Raw genomic sequence first — 18,248 nt, forward strand, 5'->3', positions numbered from 1 at the left:
GTACTCCACTGTCACACACCAAACTACATCACCACATAGTATTAGTACTAGTGTGTGTGTGTGTACTCCACTGTCACACACCAAACTACATCACCACATAGTATTAGTACTACTGTGTGTGTGTGTACTCCACTGTCACACACCAAACTACATCACCACATAGTATTAGTACTACTGTGTGTGTACTCCACTGTCACACACCAAACTACATCACCACATAGTATTAGTACTAGTGTGTGTGTACTCCACTGTCACACCAAACTACATCACTACATAGTATTAGTACTAGTGTGTGTGTGTGTGTGTGTACTCCACTGTCACATGTACACACCAAACTACATCACCACATAGTATTAGTACTAGTGTGTGTGTACTCCACTGTCACACCAAACTACATCACTACATAGTATTAGTACTAGTGTGTGTGTACTCCACTGTCACACATACACACCAAACTACATCACCACATAGTATTAGTACTAGTGTGTGTGTGTACTCCACTGTCACACATACACACCAAACTCCATCACCACATAGTATTAGTACTAGTGTGTGTGTGTGTGTGTGTGTGTGTACTCCACTCTCACATGTACACACCAAACTACATCACCACATAGTATTAGTACTAGTGTGTGTGTGTGTACTCCACTGTCACACACCAACCTACATCACCACATAGTATTAGTACTAGTGTATGTGTACTCCACTGTCACACATACACACCAAACTACATAGTATTAGTACTAGTGTGTGTGTACTCCACTGTCACACCTACACACCAAACTACATCACTACATAGTATTAGTACTAGTGTGTGTGTACTCCACTGTCACACACCAAACTACATCACCACATAGTATTAGTACTAGTGTGTGTGTACTCCACTGTCACACATACACACCAAACAACATCACTACATAGTATTAGTACTAGTGTGTGTGTATCAGTCCATCTTAGATGATCTCGGGCACAGCAAAACCGGCGGAGTTTCTGGGTGTTGTTGATAAATGGCTTTGCATAGTAGAGCTTTAGCTTGCACTTACAGATGTAGCGACCAACTGTAATTACTGACAGTGGTTTTCTAAAGTGTTCCTGAGCCCATGTGGTGATATCCTTTACACACTGATGTCACTTTTTGATGCATTACTGCCTCAGGGATCCAAGGTCACAGGCTTAGCTGCTTACGTGCAGTGATTTCTCCAGATTCTCTGAACCTTTTGATGATATTACGGACCGTAGATGGTGAAATCCCTAAATTCCTTGCAATAGCTGCTTGAGAAATGTTGTTCTTCAACAATTTGCTCAGGCGTTTGTTGACAAAGTGGTGACCCTCGCCCCGTCCTCGTTTGTGAATGACTGAGCATTTCATGGAAGCTGCTTTTATACCCAATCATGGCACCCACCTGTTCCTAATTAGCCCGTTCACCTGTGGGATGTTCCAAATAAGTCTTTGATGAGCATTCCTCAACTTCCTCAGTCTTTTTTGCCACTTGTGCCAGCTTTTTTTAAACATGTTGCAGGCATCAAATTCTAAATGAACTAATATTTGCAAAAAAAGTGTGAACATTAAATATCTTGTCTTTGCAGTCTATTCAATTGAATATAAGTTATATATATATATATATATATATATATATGTGTGTGTGTGTGTGTGTGTATATACATACGTATATAAATGTGTGTGTTCTAATGCCTTTCAGCAAGAAAACCTTTGAAGACAAAAAGTGTGGAGACTGTTCTCTGAGCCGATTAAGAAGCTGACCTGACTCCTCCCACTTGCGCCAACAATTCCTGCGACTGTGAAGGGGCCAAGGTCAGCGGCCGGACTGACCTCTCACCCCCCGCCATGTTTGGACACGTCCTCTCACAAAGCAGCTGATTACAATATGGATGCAGAGCAGTGAGGCTCAAAGGTCGCCGGACTCTTGCAACACTTTCAGTGCATGTGTGTGTGTGTGTGTGTGTGTGTGTGTGTGTGTGTGTGTGTGTGTGTGTGTGTGTGTGTGTGTGTGTACCATGTTGTCATGGCAACCTGCTGGCTGACTGATGGACCACCTGACCATCCCCGCCCAGATGTGTTGTGAGATTGTTGGAGCCGGATGATCTGATGTTATTGACAAGATCAATCAATCAAAGTGTATTTATATAGCCCTTAAAAACGAGTGTCTCAAAGGGCTGCACAAGCCACAACCACATCCTGGGCAAGAAAAAACTCAACCAGAAACCTTGGAGGGGACCACATATATGAATACAACCTTAAAGTCACATCGTAAGTGCACAGGAAGACATTATATATATATATATATATATATATATATATACACACACATACATATATATACCTATACTGTATATATACATATATATACAGTATATATATATGGGTATATACAGTATAGGTATACAAATATATGTATATATATACACATATATATACACACATATACATACATATACACGTACGTACATATATATATATATATACAGTGGGGCAAAAAAGTATTTAGTCAGCCACCGATTGTGCAAGTTCTCCCACTTAAAATGATGACAGAGGTCTGTAATTTTCATCATAGGTACACTTCAACTGTGAGAGACAGAATGTGGAAAAAAAATCCAGGAATTCACATTGTAGAAATTTTAAAGAATTTATTTGTAAATTATGGTGGAAAATAAGTATTTGGTCACTTCAAACAAGGAAGATCTCTGGCTCTCACAGACCTGTAACTTCTTCTTTAAGAAGCTCTTCTGTCCTCCACTCGTTACCTGTATTAATGGCACCTGTTTGAACTCGCTATCTGTATAAAAGACACCTGTCCACAGCCTCAAACAGTCAGACTCCAAACTCCACTATGGCAAGGCCAAAGAGCTGTCAAAGGACACTAGGAAAAGAATTGTAGACCTGCACCAGACTGTGAAGAGTGAATCTACAATAGGCAAGCAGCTTGGTGTGAAAAAATCAACTGTGGGAGCAATTATCAGAAAATGGAAGACATACAAGACCACTGATAATCTCCCTCGATCTGGGGCTCCACGCAAGATCTCATCCCGTGAGGTCAAAATGATCATGAGAACGGTGAGCAAAAATCCCAGAACCACACGGGGGGACCTGGTGAATGACCTGCAGAGAGCTGGGACCAAAGTAACAAAGGTTACCATCAGTAACACACTACGCCGACAGGGAATCAAATCCTGCAGTGCCAGACGTGTCCCCCTGCTTAAGCCAGTGCATGTCCAGGCCCGTCTGAAGTTTGCATGGATGATACAGCAGAGGATTGGGAGAATGTCATGTGGTCAGATGAAACCAAAATAGAACTTTTTGGTATAAACTCAACTCGTCGTGTTTGGAGGAAGAAGAATACTGAGTTGCATCCCAAGAACACCATATCTACTGTGAAGCATTGGGGTGGAAACATCATGCTTTGGGGTTGTTTTTCTGCTAAGGGGACAGGCCGACTGATCCGTGTTAAGGAAAGAATGAATGGGGCCATGTATCGTGAGATTTTGAGCCAAAACCTCCTTCCATCAGTGAGAGCTTTGACGATGAAACGTGGCTGGGTCTTCCAGCATGACAATGATCCCAAACACACCGCCCGGGCAATGAAGGAGTGGCTCCGTAAGAAGCATTTGAAAGTCCTGGAGTGGCCTAGCCAGTTTCCAGACCTCAACCCCATAGAAAATCTGGGGAGGGAGTTGAAAGTCCGTGTTGCTCGGCGACAGCCCCAAAACATCACTGCTCTCGAGAAGATCTGCATGGAGGAATGGGCCAAAATACCAGCTACTGTGTGTGCAAACCTGGTAAAGACCTATAGTAATCGTTTGACCTCTGTTATTGCCAACAAAGGTTATATTACAAAGTATTGAGTTGAATTTTTGTTATTGACCAAATACTTATTTTCCACCATAATTTACAAATAAATTCTTTAAAAATCCTACAATGTGAATTCCTGGATTTTTTTTCCACATTCTGTCTCTCACAGTTGAAGTGTACCTATGATTACAGAACTCTGTCATCATTTTAAGTGGGAGAACTTGCACAATTGGTGGCTGACTAAATACTTTTTTGCCCCACTGTATATGTATGTATATCTGTACATATGTATATATATATATATATATATATATATATATATATATATATATATATATATATATATATATATATATATATATATATATATATATATATATGTGTATATATATATATATATATATATATATATATATATATATATATATATATATATATATATATACATACATACATACATACATACATATATATATATATATATGTATATATATATACATATATATATATATATATATATACATATATACAGATATACATACATATATATTACACATATATATAAATATATATATATATATATATATATATATATATATATATATATATACATACATACATATATACACACAGTATAGGTATATATGTATATACAGTATAGGTATATAGCAGGGGTGTCTAGCAGGACCGATAATCAGCATTTCCGTTTTCTTGCTGGACAGCCATTGTTTAAATGGAGTGATTTGCCCTGAAACTGGACTTAAAGGGTTCACAGAGATTGTTAGACGCTAAGTGTTCATTTAACTGTTGTGCAACAATTTTTTCGAGATAAAGGGAAGGTTCGACACCGGCCAGGTAGTTTACCATGAGGTCAGGATGGAGGTTAGGTCTTTTGAGCAGAGGATGAATAACCGCTTTTTTGAATGCTAGGAGAACAGTGCCAGAGGAAAGTGATAAGTTAATAATATATAGTACTGAGGGTCCTAATATTACAAACAGCTCCTTGAGAAGTTTCCCAGGAAGTGGGTCAAGTAAACATGTTGTTTGTTTTATCCCACTTACACGTCGCAGGAGTTCCTCTAATGTTATTTCATCAAAAAGTGTGAGACTATTTCGGAGGGCAATATCCGTCGTACATACATTCGTATCTGTTAATAAAACCCAGTTGTAGCTGGGACACTTTTATCTCCTTTCTAATGAGTTCAATTTTCTTACTAAAGAAATTCATAAAGTCATCTGCCGAGTGGGTGGAGCTACTGGGAGGAGTCTCTTGTTGGGTTAGCAATGCTACTGGACTGAACACATATTTAGGATCATTTTTGTTGAGGCGGATGAGATTGTAGCAGTAAGTATCTTTAGCTAAGGTAAGCATGCGTTTATAAGTTATTAAACTATCACTCCTCGCTTGATGGAAAACCTCAAGTTTAGTCGCACGCCATTTGTGCGCCAGCTTTCTACATGATAGTTTAAGAGCTCTGGTTTCTTCTGTGAACCAGGGGGTACGCCTTTTAGGGGCCTTTTTTAGCTTTAGTGGTGCTATAATATCAATGGTGTTGTGCTGGGCATCCATATAGTTGTTAGTGAGGTTATCGATAGAGGCCACATCATTTGGGAATGGCGCCATTACCGAATTCAGTAGGCCACAAGAGCCATAGTTGTGACAGCATTAACGTTGCGGCTGCTAAAGCAGTTATTATTAGTAGCTTGTTGACAATAAGTCACAACATTTATAAGGTAATGATCAGACATTACTTTAGTGTATGGGAGTATCATAACTTTGGAGGTGGTGACACGGACTAGATTTATCGTATTACCGTTAATATGCGTGGGTTCATTTATTATTTGTGTAATTATAGTCTGGAGCGCCATGCACAGAGGATCTGATGGGGTATTCATATGGATATTAAAATCCCCCATTATAATTATATTACCTGCATGCGTCACTAGATCGGCGACAAACTCTGAAAATTCACTGATAAAGTCTGAATGATGCTTGGTGCTGCGATAGATTGAAGAAGCCATAATTTGCCACCTCAGTAAAATGCATGTCCACATCTGGCGCAGTCACTACAGAAAAAACATTTATGCGAGTTGTGTATTATTCTACCAGAAATGCTAAGTGTGCAGGAATTTTCCAGCCTGGCGCTGGTTAGCTTTAGCTGTGTCCCAGCTTGCTCTAGTGTAGTTAGTCAAGTGTGACTCAAACAGTGATCTATGTTTCTAGTTAGAGTGATGGCGCCTTCCCGGTTTGGGTGAAGGCCGTCCCTCATCAGCAAGCCCGATTTGCCCCAGAAAGAGGGCCAATTATCAATAAAGGTTAGTCCCTGTTCTCTACAAAAACTAGCCAACCACTTGTTAAGCGAGACTTAACAATATACCTAATGCTATACCTCTCATCATTGCCTCTCGCAGGCAGGGGGCCAGAGACATATTATTCAAAAGTGAAGTTCAATGTATGATATAAAAGTTGCTGAATATATTTTATGATAATAACAATAATTATTATTGTTGTCTTCAAGTGTAACACGAAGTCAAACTTTATTCATTCATACTCAAACACAACTCACCACTTTGTCTTCTTTCCTTCAGCTGGCGGGTGGTTGCTTGATCCAGGTTGTACTGAGTAGCCAGGACACATGGTTATGTGTGTGCGAGCAGCTTTGCAAAGAAACAACAAGCCAAATAATATTCCAAATATCACATTTCAGCATGAGAACATTTGATGTTACAAAACTGTTGCTTTTGTCAATTTTATTTTTTCTTTTGAAGACAAATATAATAAATAAAGATGGGCTGCAGACATGATTCTTCTGTTGGACCACCATGCACAAACATACTCCGTGGATGTTGGACCACCATGTGTGTGATGTGGGACTAGGTCATGTTATGAAATATGGAGTTATTTATACATATTTATGATTATGTTTGTGATGTGTGACTGTCATGTAGTAAAATATGGAGTTATTAGACATATTTATGATTATGTTTGTGATGTTTGACTGTGTCATGTAGTGAAATATGGAGTTATTAGACATATTTATGATTATGTTTGTGATGTTTAACTGTGTCATGTAGTGAAATTTGGAGTTATTAAACATATTTATGATTATGTTTGTGATGTGTGACTGTGTCATGTTATGAAATGTGGAGTTATTAGACATATTTATGATTATGTTTGTGATGTGTGACTGTCATGTAGTGAAATATGGAGTTATAAGACATTTATGATTTTGTTTGTGATGTTTGACTGTGTCATGTAGTGAAATATGGAGTTATTAGACATATTTATGATTATGTTTGTGATGTTTGACTGTGTCATGTAGTGAAATATGGAGTTATAAGACATTTATGATTTTGTTTGTGATGTTTGACTGTGTCATGTAGTGAAATATGGAGTTATTAGACATATTTATGATTATGTTTGTGATGTTTAACTGTGTCATGTAGTGAAATATGGAGTTATTAGACATATTTATGATTATGTTTGTGATGTTTAACTGTGTCATGTAGTGAAATTTGGAGTTATTAGACATATTTATGATTATGTTTGTGATGTTTAACTGTGTCATGTAGTGAAATATGGAGTTATTAGACATATTTACGATTATGTTTGTGATGTTTGACTGTGTCATGTAGTGAAATTTGGAGTTATTAGACATATTTATGATTATGTTTGTGATGTTTGACTGTCATGTAGTGAAATTTGGAGTTATTAGACATATTTATGATTATGTTTGTGATGTTTGACTGTGTCATGTATGTAGTGAAATTTGGAGTTAATAGATATATTTATGATTATGTTTGTGATGTTTAACTGTGTCATGTAGTGAAATATGGAGTTATTAGACATATTTATGATTATGTTTGTGATGTTTGACTGTGTCATGTAGTGAAATATGGAGTTATTAGACATATTTATGATTATGTTTGTGATGTTTAACTGTGTCATGTAGTGAAATATGGAGTTATTAGACATATTTATGATTATGTTTGTGATGTTTAACTGTGTCATGTAGTGAAATATGGAGTTATTATACATATTTATGATTATGTTTGTGATGTTTGACTGTGTCATGTAGTGAAATTTGGAGTTATTAGACATTTATGATTATGTTTGTGATGTTTAACTGTGTCATGTAGTGATATATGGAGTTATTAGACATATTTATGATTATGTTTGTGATGTTTAACTGTGTCATGTAGTGGAATTTGGAGTTATTAGACATTTATGATTATGTTTGTGATGTTTAACTGTGTCATGTAGTGAAATTTGGAGTTATTAGACATATTTATGATTATGTTTGTGATGTTTAACTGTGTCGTGTAGTGAAATTTGGAGTTATTAGACATATTTATGATTGTTTGTGATGTATTTATGATTATGTTTGTGATGTGTGACTGTCATGTAGTGAAATTTGGAGTTAATAGACATATTTATGATTATGTTTGTGATGTTTGACTGTGTCATGTAGTGAAATATAGAGTTATTAGACATATTTATGATTATGTTTGTGATGTTTGACTGTGTCATGTAGTGAAATATAGAGTTATTAGACATATTTATGATTATGTTTGTGATGTTTGACTGTGTCATGTAGTGAAATTTGGAGTTATTAGACATATTTATGATTATGTTTGTGATGTATTTATGATTATGTTTGTGATGTGTGACTGTCATGTAGTGAAATATGGAGTTATTAGACATATTTATGATTATGTTTGTGATGTTTGACTGTGTCATGTAGTGAAATTTGGAGTTATTAGACATATTTATGATTGTTTGTGATGTATTTATGATTATGTTTGTGATGTGTGACTGTCATGTAGTGAAATTTGGAGTTAATAGACATATTTATGATTATGTTTGTGATGTTTGACTGTGTCATGTAGTGAAATATAGAGTTATTAGACATATTTATGATTATGTTTGTGATGTTTGACTGTGTCATGTAGTGAAATATGCAGTTATTGGATGTATGTCTCAGCAGGATGGCCAACATTTACAGAATCAAGGAACAGAACTGAGCATGATCACCTTCCCCGTGATGAGTCTTACTGATGAACGATGCTCCAATAATCATATTTACATGACAGTCCAGTCTCCTGTGAAAATGTGCCACACACAAAGACAACAATATTTACACAGCAAGCCGTTTAAGTGGACGAACTGCCAGATCCATGTTGACGTGAGCGGTTGTGGCAGACTTTCACCAGAGGTGTCGACAGAATGGGCAACAATCTGAGGGGGGGAGTTACTCACCGCTGATTACCACCACAGCAACAGAAACGGACAGGGTTTTGCTGTACACCACTTATGTCAACTTAAGCGGGCCCTTTCTAGTCCATGTCGACATAAACGTGTCTCACTTTGCAGACACAATGAAATAATCCCAAAGCTTTGATGGGTAATTTTGGATTTTGAGTGCAACTAAACATGCGTGAAGTTTCTCTTCTGTGTTGTCGGCATTGTAGGGGACATGACAGTGTCCCCCCCCTCCCCCAAAACCAAAGTGTCCTCCAAGAGAAAGTCTGTAAACATGTTTGCATCCTTCCCTGGGTCTGTGAGTAGGTCAGGCGTGTTTTCAACAACATTGGGAAAAGTCACATGTCTACTTTTGTCATTCAGTGCAAAATGAAGACTTCTGGAAAGCAGAGATGAAGAAGAAGAAGAAGAAGAGCGTGAAACATAACTTCTTCACAGCGTACTTCATGTACTGGGATGACTTACCTGCTTCTTTTATTTCTCCTTGTGGAGGGCTTCTATGAAGGCTTCTAACTTCTCCTGGATCTCGCGTACTTTCTCTGCAACAAAAGGAAGGATTGCTCAGTCAGCATTCTTTAGTGCGCACATGAAAGCAGACATTTAGGACGTGACACGGTCCCTCTGCACCAACACCATCAAGACCAGTCCGCAGAAAAGTCAAGTAGTTCCTGCGATTGCTCCTCCCGTCAATAGTCAGGCAGAGGATCTGACCAGGGCAGTGAAAGCAACATGTTCATTTAGTAATAATATTTATTAATGATTATATTCAGTAGTAATTATAATCATTAATAATTATATGCATTAATAATTATATTCATTAATTATTATATTCATTAGTAATAATATTCACTGATTATATTAATCTGTATTAATATTCATTAATGATTATATTCATTAATAATTATATTCATTCATGATTATATGTATTAGTAATAATATTAATTAATGATTATATTCATCAGTAATATTAATTAATGATTATATTCATTTAGTAATAATATTAATTAATAATTATATTCATTAGTAATACTATTTATTTAATAATTAAATTCATTAAGTAATAACATTTATTTAATAATAATAATCATTAATAATTATATTCATTAGGTAATAATATTCATTGGTAATAATATTAATTAATGAGTATATTCATTTAGGAATAATTATTTAATAGCAATATTCATTTAATAGTAATATTCATTCGTAATTATAATCATTAAGTAATAATATTCATTAATTATTATATTCATTAGTAATAATATTCATTGATTATATTAATCTGTATTAATATTCATTAATGATTATATTCATTTAGTAATAATATTAATTAATAATCATATTAATTAGTAATACTATTTATTTAATAATTAAATTCATTAAGTAATAACATATTTATTTAATAATAATAATCATTAATAATGATATTCATTAGGTAATAATATTCATTGGTAATAATATTAATTAATGAGTACATTCATTTAGGAATAATTATTTAATAGCAATATTCATTTAATAGTAATATTCATTCGTAATTATAATCATTAAGTAATAATATTCATTAATTATTATATTCATTAGTAATAATATTCATTGATTATATTAATCTGTATTAATATTCATTAATGATCATATTCATTAACAATTATGTTCATTCATGATTATATGTATTAGTAATAATATTAATTAATGATTATATTCATCAGTAATATTCATTAATGATTATATTCATTTAGTAATAATATTAATTCATAATCATATTCATTAGTAATACTATTTATTTAATAATTAAATTCATTAAGTAATAACATATTTATTTAATAATAATAATCATTAATAATTATATTCATTAGGTAATAATATTAATTGGTAATAATATTAATTAATGAGGACATTCATTTAGGAATAATTATTTAATAGCAATATTCATTTAATAGTAATATTCATTCGTAATTATAATCATTAAGTAATAATATTCATTAATTATTATATTCATTAGTAATAATATTCATTGATTATATTCATCTGTATTAATATTCATTAATGATTAAATTAATTAATAATTATATTCATTCATGATTATATTTATTAGTAATAATATTAATTAATGATTATATTCATCAGTAATATTCATTAATGATTATATTCATTTAGTAATAATATTAATTAATAATTATATTCATTAGTAATACTATTTATTTAATAATTAAATTCATTAAGTAATAACATATTTATTTAATAATAATAATCATTAATAATGATATTCATTAGGTAATAATATTCATTGGTAATAATATTAATTAATGAGTACATTAATTTAGGAATAATTATTTAATAGCAATATTCATTTAATAGTAATATTCATTCGTAATTATACTCATTAAGTAATAATATTCATTAATTATTATATTCATTAGTAATAATATTCATTGATTATATTAATCTGTATTAATATTCATTAATGATTATATTCATTTAGTAATAATATTAATTAATAATTATATTCATTAGTAATACTATTTATTTAATAATTAAATTCATTAAGTAATAACATATTTATTTAATAATAATAATCATTAATAATTATATTCATTAGGTAATAATATTCATTGGTAATAATATTAATTAATGAGTACATTCATTTAGGAATAATTATTTAATAGCAATATTCATTTAATAGTAATATTCATTCGTAATTATAATCATTAAGTAATAATATTTATTTAACAATAAAATCATTAATAATTATATTTATTTGTAATAATAGTAAAATATAAATAATAATCATTAGTATTAATATTAATTTAGTAATAAAATTCATTAAGTAATAATATTGATTTAGAAATAATATTAATTCACTAATAATAATAATAATATGCATTAATAGTAATATTTATGAAGTAATAATATTAATTAATAATAATATGTATGAATAAAAAGATGCATTAACAATAATATTCATTGAGTAATAATATTCATTTAGTAATAATATCCATTCATTAATAATGGATATAAAATCATGCATGTTGAGAAGGACAGACCACTTCCTGTATGACCACCCTGTACTCAGGGCCTGATCTACTGCCACACCACAGGAGTTACATCCACAGTAGCTGCTGGACCTCCACTTTGGAGCACAAAGTCAACAAGCACACTAACTTGATCACCTTCTGACGACAACACGGCTTCATCATTGACAGATTGATCATTGGTCAATCATTACAGAGGATCAATCATTACAGATGATCAATCATTACAGATGATCAATCATTGTGCTTTGGGCCTGAGAGTGACACCGAGTGTGCATTTCAGGTCAAGACAAAGGTGGTAAGTAAGAAGGTGCTGTTGCTCCTTTGATGAAGTATCTTCTTACACACGTTAGATGTGAGCACGCCCCGCTAAATGTTTGATAGCATACTTCTTTTTCTGAACGCTCTGTGTTGTACTTCAATAACTTGTCTTTTAGTAGTAAGTCAATTGTACTTAAATAAGATGTCGAACAGACTAGACAACTTGTCTTTTAGTAGTAAGTCAATTGTACTTAAATAAGATGTAGAACAGACTAGACAACTTGTCTTTTAGTAGTAAGTCAATTGTACTTAAATAAGATGTAGAACATACTAGACAACTTGTCTTTTAGTAGTAAGTCAATTGTACTTAAATAAGATGTAGAACAGACTAGACAATTTGTCTTTTAGTAGTAAGTCAATTGTACTTAAATAAGATGTCGAACAGACTAGACAACTTGTCTTTTAGTAGTAAGTCAATTGTACTTAAATAAGATGTAGAACATACTAGACAACTTGTCTTTTAGTAGTAAGTCAATTGTACTTGAATAAGATGTAGAACAGACTAGACAACTTGTCTTTTAGTAGTAAGTCAATTGTACTTGAATAAGATGTCGAACAGACTAGACAACTTGTCTTTTAGTAGTAAGTCAATTGTACTTAAATAAGATGTCGAACATACTAGAGAACTTGTCTTTTAGTAGTAAGTCAATTGTACTTAAATAAGATGTCGAACAGACTAGACAACTTGTCTTTTAGTAGTAAGTCAATTGTACTTAAATAAGATGTAGAACAGACTAGACAACTTGTCTTTTAGTAGTAAGTCAATCGTACTTAAATAAGATGTAGAACAGACTAGACAACTTGTCTTTTAGTAGTAAGTCAATCGTACTTAAATAAGATGTAGAACAGACTAGACAACTTGTCTTTTAGTAGTAAGTCAATTGTACTTAAATAAGATGTCGAACAGACTAGACAACTTGTCTTTTAGTAGTAAGTCAATTGTACTTGAATAAGATGTAGAACAGACTAGACAACTTGTCTTTTAGTAGTAAGTCAATTGTACTTGAATAAGATGTAGAACAGACTAGACAACTTGTCTTTTAGTAGTAAGTCAATTGTACTTGAATAAGATGTCGAACAGACTAGACAATTTGTCTTTTAGTAGTAAGTCAATTGTACTTAAATAAGATGTAGAACATACTAGACAACTTGTCTTTTAGTAGTAAGTCAATCGTACTTAAATAAGATGTAGAACATACTACACAACTTGTCTTTTAGTAGTAAGTCAATTGTACTTAAATAAGATGTAGAACAGACTAGACAATTTGTCTTTTAGTAGTAAGTCAATCGTACTTAAATAAGATGTAGAACATACTAGACAACTTGTCTTTTAGTAGTAAGTCAATCGTACTTAAATAAGATGTAGAACAGACTAGACAACTTGTCTTTTAGTAGTAAGTCAATCGTACTTAAATAAGATGTAGAACATACTAGACAACTTGTCTTTTAGTAGTAAGTCAATTGTACTTAAATAAGATGTAGAACAGACTAGACAATTTGTCTTTTAGTAGTAAGTCAATCGTACTTAAATAAGATGTAGAACATACTAGACAACTTGTCTTTTAGTAGTAAGTCAATCGTACTTAAATAAGATGTAGAACAGACTAGACAACTTGTCTTTTAGTAGTAAGTCAATCGTACTTAAATAAGATGTAGAACATACTAGACAACTTGTCTTTTAGTAGTAAGTCAATTGTACTTAAATAAGATGTAGAACAGACTAGACAATTTGTCTTTTAGTAGTAAGTCAATTGTACTTAAATAAGATGTCGAACAGACTAGACAACTTGTCTTTTAGTAGTAAGTCAATTGTACTTGAATAAGATGTAGAACATACTAGACAACTTGTCTTTTAGTAGTAAGTCAATTGTACTTAAATAAGATGTAGAACAGACTAGACAATTTGTCTTTTAGTAGTAAGTCAATTGTACTTAAATAAGATGTCGAACAGACTAGACAACTTGTCCTTTAGTAGTAAGTCAATTGTACTTAAATAAGATGTAGAACATACTAGACAACTTGTCTTTTAGTGGTAAGTAAAGAAACAAATAACCCTAATTAGTCTGCTGACGGATGTGTCATTTTATTTTGTCAACATTATTCATCTACTAGTTCATTTCCTGTTATTATATGCTTACTTCCTGTTTGAACATGTTCTATCTACACTTCTGTTCAAATGTAATAATCACTTATTCTTCTCTTCTTTGATACTTGACATTAGTTTTGGATGATACCACAAATTTGGGTATCGATCTGATACCTCGTAGTTACAGGATCATACATTGGTCATATTCAAAGTTCTCATGTGTCCAGGGACGTATTTACTGACTTTATAAACAATCACAAATGACAACATATTTTATAATAATAAAAAATATTGATGTAATCAACTATGTACGGTTCTTGTACTTGATATCGTTACAATCAATATTGTATAGTACCATATTTGATTGATTAGTACTGCAGTACTTTATTAGTATGGGCATATTGTATAACCCTGTTATGACATATCATCCTACTTGGTGTCAGACGGGAAGGACAAACACCATTGCTATTATTTGTGTGGCTCCATGGTCATTTGAACAGTCACACCAACAACCATTACTGACCACAAGGATCATTTTATGCAACACACATCAGTCCCCTCTCATGTGTTCCTGGAACTGTGTTGGAGGATACCTACATCTCTAGTCTTTGTGTTACACAACATCTTCATCCACTGAAGTTACACACTCTCCTTCAGATACTAACTCCTCCTTCTAATACTAACTCTACTTCCTTCCCCTTCAGATACTAACTCTACTTCCTTCCCCTTCAGATACTAACTCTACTTCCTTCCCCTTCAGATACTAACTCTACTTCCTTCCCCTTCAGATACTAACTCTACTTCCTTCCCCTTCAGATACTAACTCCTCCTTCTAATAATAACTCTACTTCCTTTCCCTTCAGATACTAACTCTACTTCCTTCCCCTTCAGATACTAACTCTACTTCCTTCCCCTTCAGATACTAACTCTACTTCCTTCCCCTTCAGATACTAACTCTACTTCCTTCCCCTTCAGATACTAACTCTACTTCCTTCCCCTTCAGATACTAACTCTACTTCCTTCCCCTTCAGATACTAACTCTACTTCCTTTCCCTTCTAATAATAACTCTACTTCCTTCCCCTTCAGATACTAACTCCTCCTTCTAATAATAACTCTACTTCCTTTCCCTTCTAATAACTCTACTTCCTTTCCCTTCTAATAATAACTCTACTTCCTTCCCCTTCAGATACTAACTCCTCCTTCTAATAATAACTCTACTTCCTTCCCCTTCTAATAACTCTACTTCCTTTCCCTTCTAATAATGACTCTACTTCCTTTCCCTTCTAATAATAACTCTACTTCCTTTCCCTTCTAATAATAACTCTACTTCCTTTCCCTTCTAATAATGACTCTACTTCCTTTCCCTTCTAATAATAACTCTACTTCCTTTCCCTTCTAATAATAACTCTACTTCCTTTACCTTTTAATAATAACTCTACTTCCTTCCCCTTCAGATACTAACGCTACTTCCTTCCCCTTCAGATACAAATTCTACTTCCTTCCCTTTCAGATACTAACTCTACGTCCTTCCCTTTCAGATACTAACTCTACTACCTTCCCCTTCAGATACTAACTCTACTTCCTTCCCCTTCAGATACTAACTCTACTTCCTTCCCTTTCAGATACTAACTCTACTTCCTTCCCCTTCAGATACCAACTCTTACTTCATTCCCCTTCAGATACCAACTCTTACTTCATTCCCCTTCAGATACCAACTTTTACTTCATTCTCCTTCAGATACTAACTCTACTTCCTTCCCCTTCAAATACTAACTCTACTTCCTTCCCCTTCAGATACTAACTCTACTTCCTTCCACTTCAGATACTAACTCTACTTCATTCCCCTTCAGATACCAACTCTTACTTCATTCCCCTTCAGATACCAACTCTTACTTCATTCCCCTTCAGATACTAACTCTACTTCCTTCCCCTTCAGATACTAACTCTACTTCCTTCCCCTTCAGATACTAACTCTACTTCCTTCCCCTTCAGATACCAACTCTTACTTCATTCCCCTTCAGATACCAACTCTTACTTCATTCCCCTTCAGATACCAACTCTTACTTCATTCCCCTTCAGATACTAACTCTACTTCCTTCCCCTTCAGATACTAACTCTACTTCCTTCCCCTTCAGATACCAACTCTTACTTCATTCTCCTTCAGATACTAACTCTACGTCCTTCCCTTTCAGATACTAACTCTACTACCTTCCCCTTCAGATACCAACTCTTACTTCATTCCCCTTGAGATACTAACTCTACGTCCTTCCCTTTCAGATACTAACTCTACTACCTTCCCCTTCAGATACTAACTCTACTTCCTTCCCTTTCAGATACTAACTCTACTTCCTTCCCCTTCAGATACTAACTCTACTTCCTTCCCTTTCAGATACTAACTCAACTACCTTCCCCTTCAGATACCAACTCTTACTTCATTCCCCTTCAGATACTAACTCTACTTCCTTCCCCTTCAGATACTAACTCTACTTCGTTCACCTTCAGATACCAACTCTTACTTCATTCCCCTTCAGATACTAACTCTACTTCCTTTCCTTTCAGATACTAACTCTACTTCCTTCCCCTTCAGATACCAACTCTTACTTCATTCCCCTTCAGATACCAACTTTTACTTCATTCCCCATCAGATACTAACTCTACTTCCTTCCCCTTCAAATACTAACTCTACTTCCTTCCCCTTCAGATACTAACTCTACTTCCTTCCACTTCAGATACTAACTCTACTTCCTTCCCCTTCAGATACCAACTCTTACTTCATTCCCCTTCAGATACCAACTCTTACTTCATTCCCCTTTAGATACCAACTCTTACTTCATTCCCCTTCAGATACCAACTTTTACTTCATTCCCCTTCAGATACTAACTCTACTTCCTTCCCCTTCAAATACTAACTCTACTTCCTTCCACTTCAGATACTAACTCTACTTCATTCCCCTTCAGATACTAACTCTACTTCCTTCCCCTTCAGATACCAACTCTTACTTCATTCCCCTTCAGATACTAACGCTACTTCCTTCCCCTTCAGATACAAATTCTACTTCCTTCCCTTTCAGATACTAACTCTATGTCCTTCCCTTTCAGATACTAACTCTACTACCTTCCCCTTCAGATACCAACTCTTACTTCATTCCCCTTCAGATACTAACTCTACGTCCTTCCCTTTCAGATACTAACTCTACTACCTTCCCCTTCAGATACTAACTCTACTTCCTTCCCTTTCAGATACTAACTCTACTTCCTTCCCCTTCAGATACCAACTCTTACTTCATTCTCCTTCAGATACTAACTCTACGTCCTTCCCTTTCAGATACTAACTCTACTACCTTCCCCTTCAGATACTAACTCTACTTCCTTCCCTTTCAGATACTAACTCTACTTCCTTCCACTTCAGATACTAACTCTACTTCCTTCCACTTCAGATACTAACTCTACTTCCTTCCCCTTCAGATACCAACTCTTACTTCATTCCCCTTCAGATACCAACTCTTACTTCATTCCCCTTCAGATACCAACTTTTACTTCATTCCCCTTCAGATACTAACTCTACTTCCTTCCCCTTCAGATACTAACTCTACTTCCTTCCACTTCAGATACTAACTCTACTTCCTTCCCCTTCAGATACCAACTCTTACTTCTTTCCCCTTCAGATACCAACTCTTACTTCATTCCCCTTCAGATACCAACTCTTACTTCATTCCCCTTCAGATACTAACTCTACTTCCTTCCC

At 34.1% G+C, this 18,248-nt stretch overlaps 1 protein-coding gene across 4 annotated transcripts in view; it reads right to left on the reverse strand.

Annotated features, from left to right (window-relative positions):
* Positions 1 to 7,581: 7,581 nt before the first annotated feature.
* Positions 7,582 to 18,248, reverse strand: part of opa1 (OPA1 mitochondrial dynamin like GTPase) — a 95,740-nt gene continuing 85,073 nt past the window's right edge. For all 4 annotated transcript variants that reach the window (XM_061975485.2, XM_061975483.2, XM_061975484.2 and 1 more), the window contains 2 exons: positions 9,537 to 9,610; positions 7,582 to 9,450 (listed from right to left, as the gene is read on the reverse strand). In XM_061975485.2, the coding sequence (XP_061831469.1) occupies positions 9,546 to 9,610 (65 nt within the window). In that variant the 3' untranslated portion in view covers positions 7,582 to 9,450; positions 9,537 to 9,545. The remainder of the gene's footprint in view (positions 9,451 to 9,536; positions 9,611 to 18,248) is intronic.

This window comes from Nerophis lumbriciformis, linkage group LG14, assembly GCF_033978685.3.
Source record: "Nerophis lumbriciformis linkage group LG14, RoL_Nlum_v2.1, whole genome shotgun sequence".
Lineage (NCBI taxonomy): Eukaryota > Metazoa > Chordata > Actinopteri > Syngnathiformes > Syngnathidae > Nerophis > Nerophis lumbriciformis.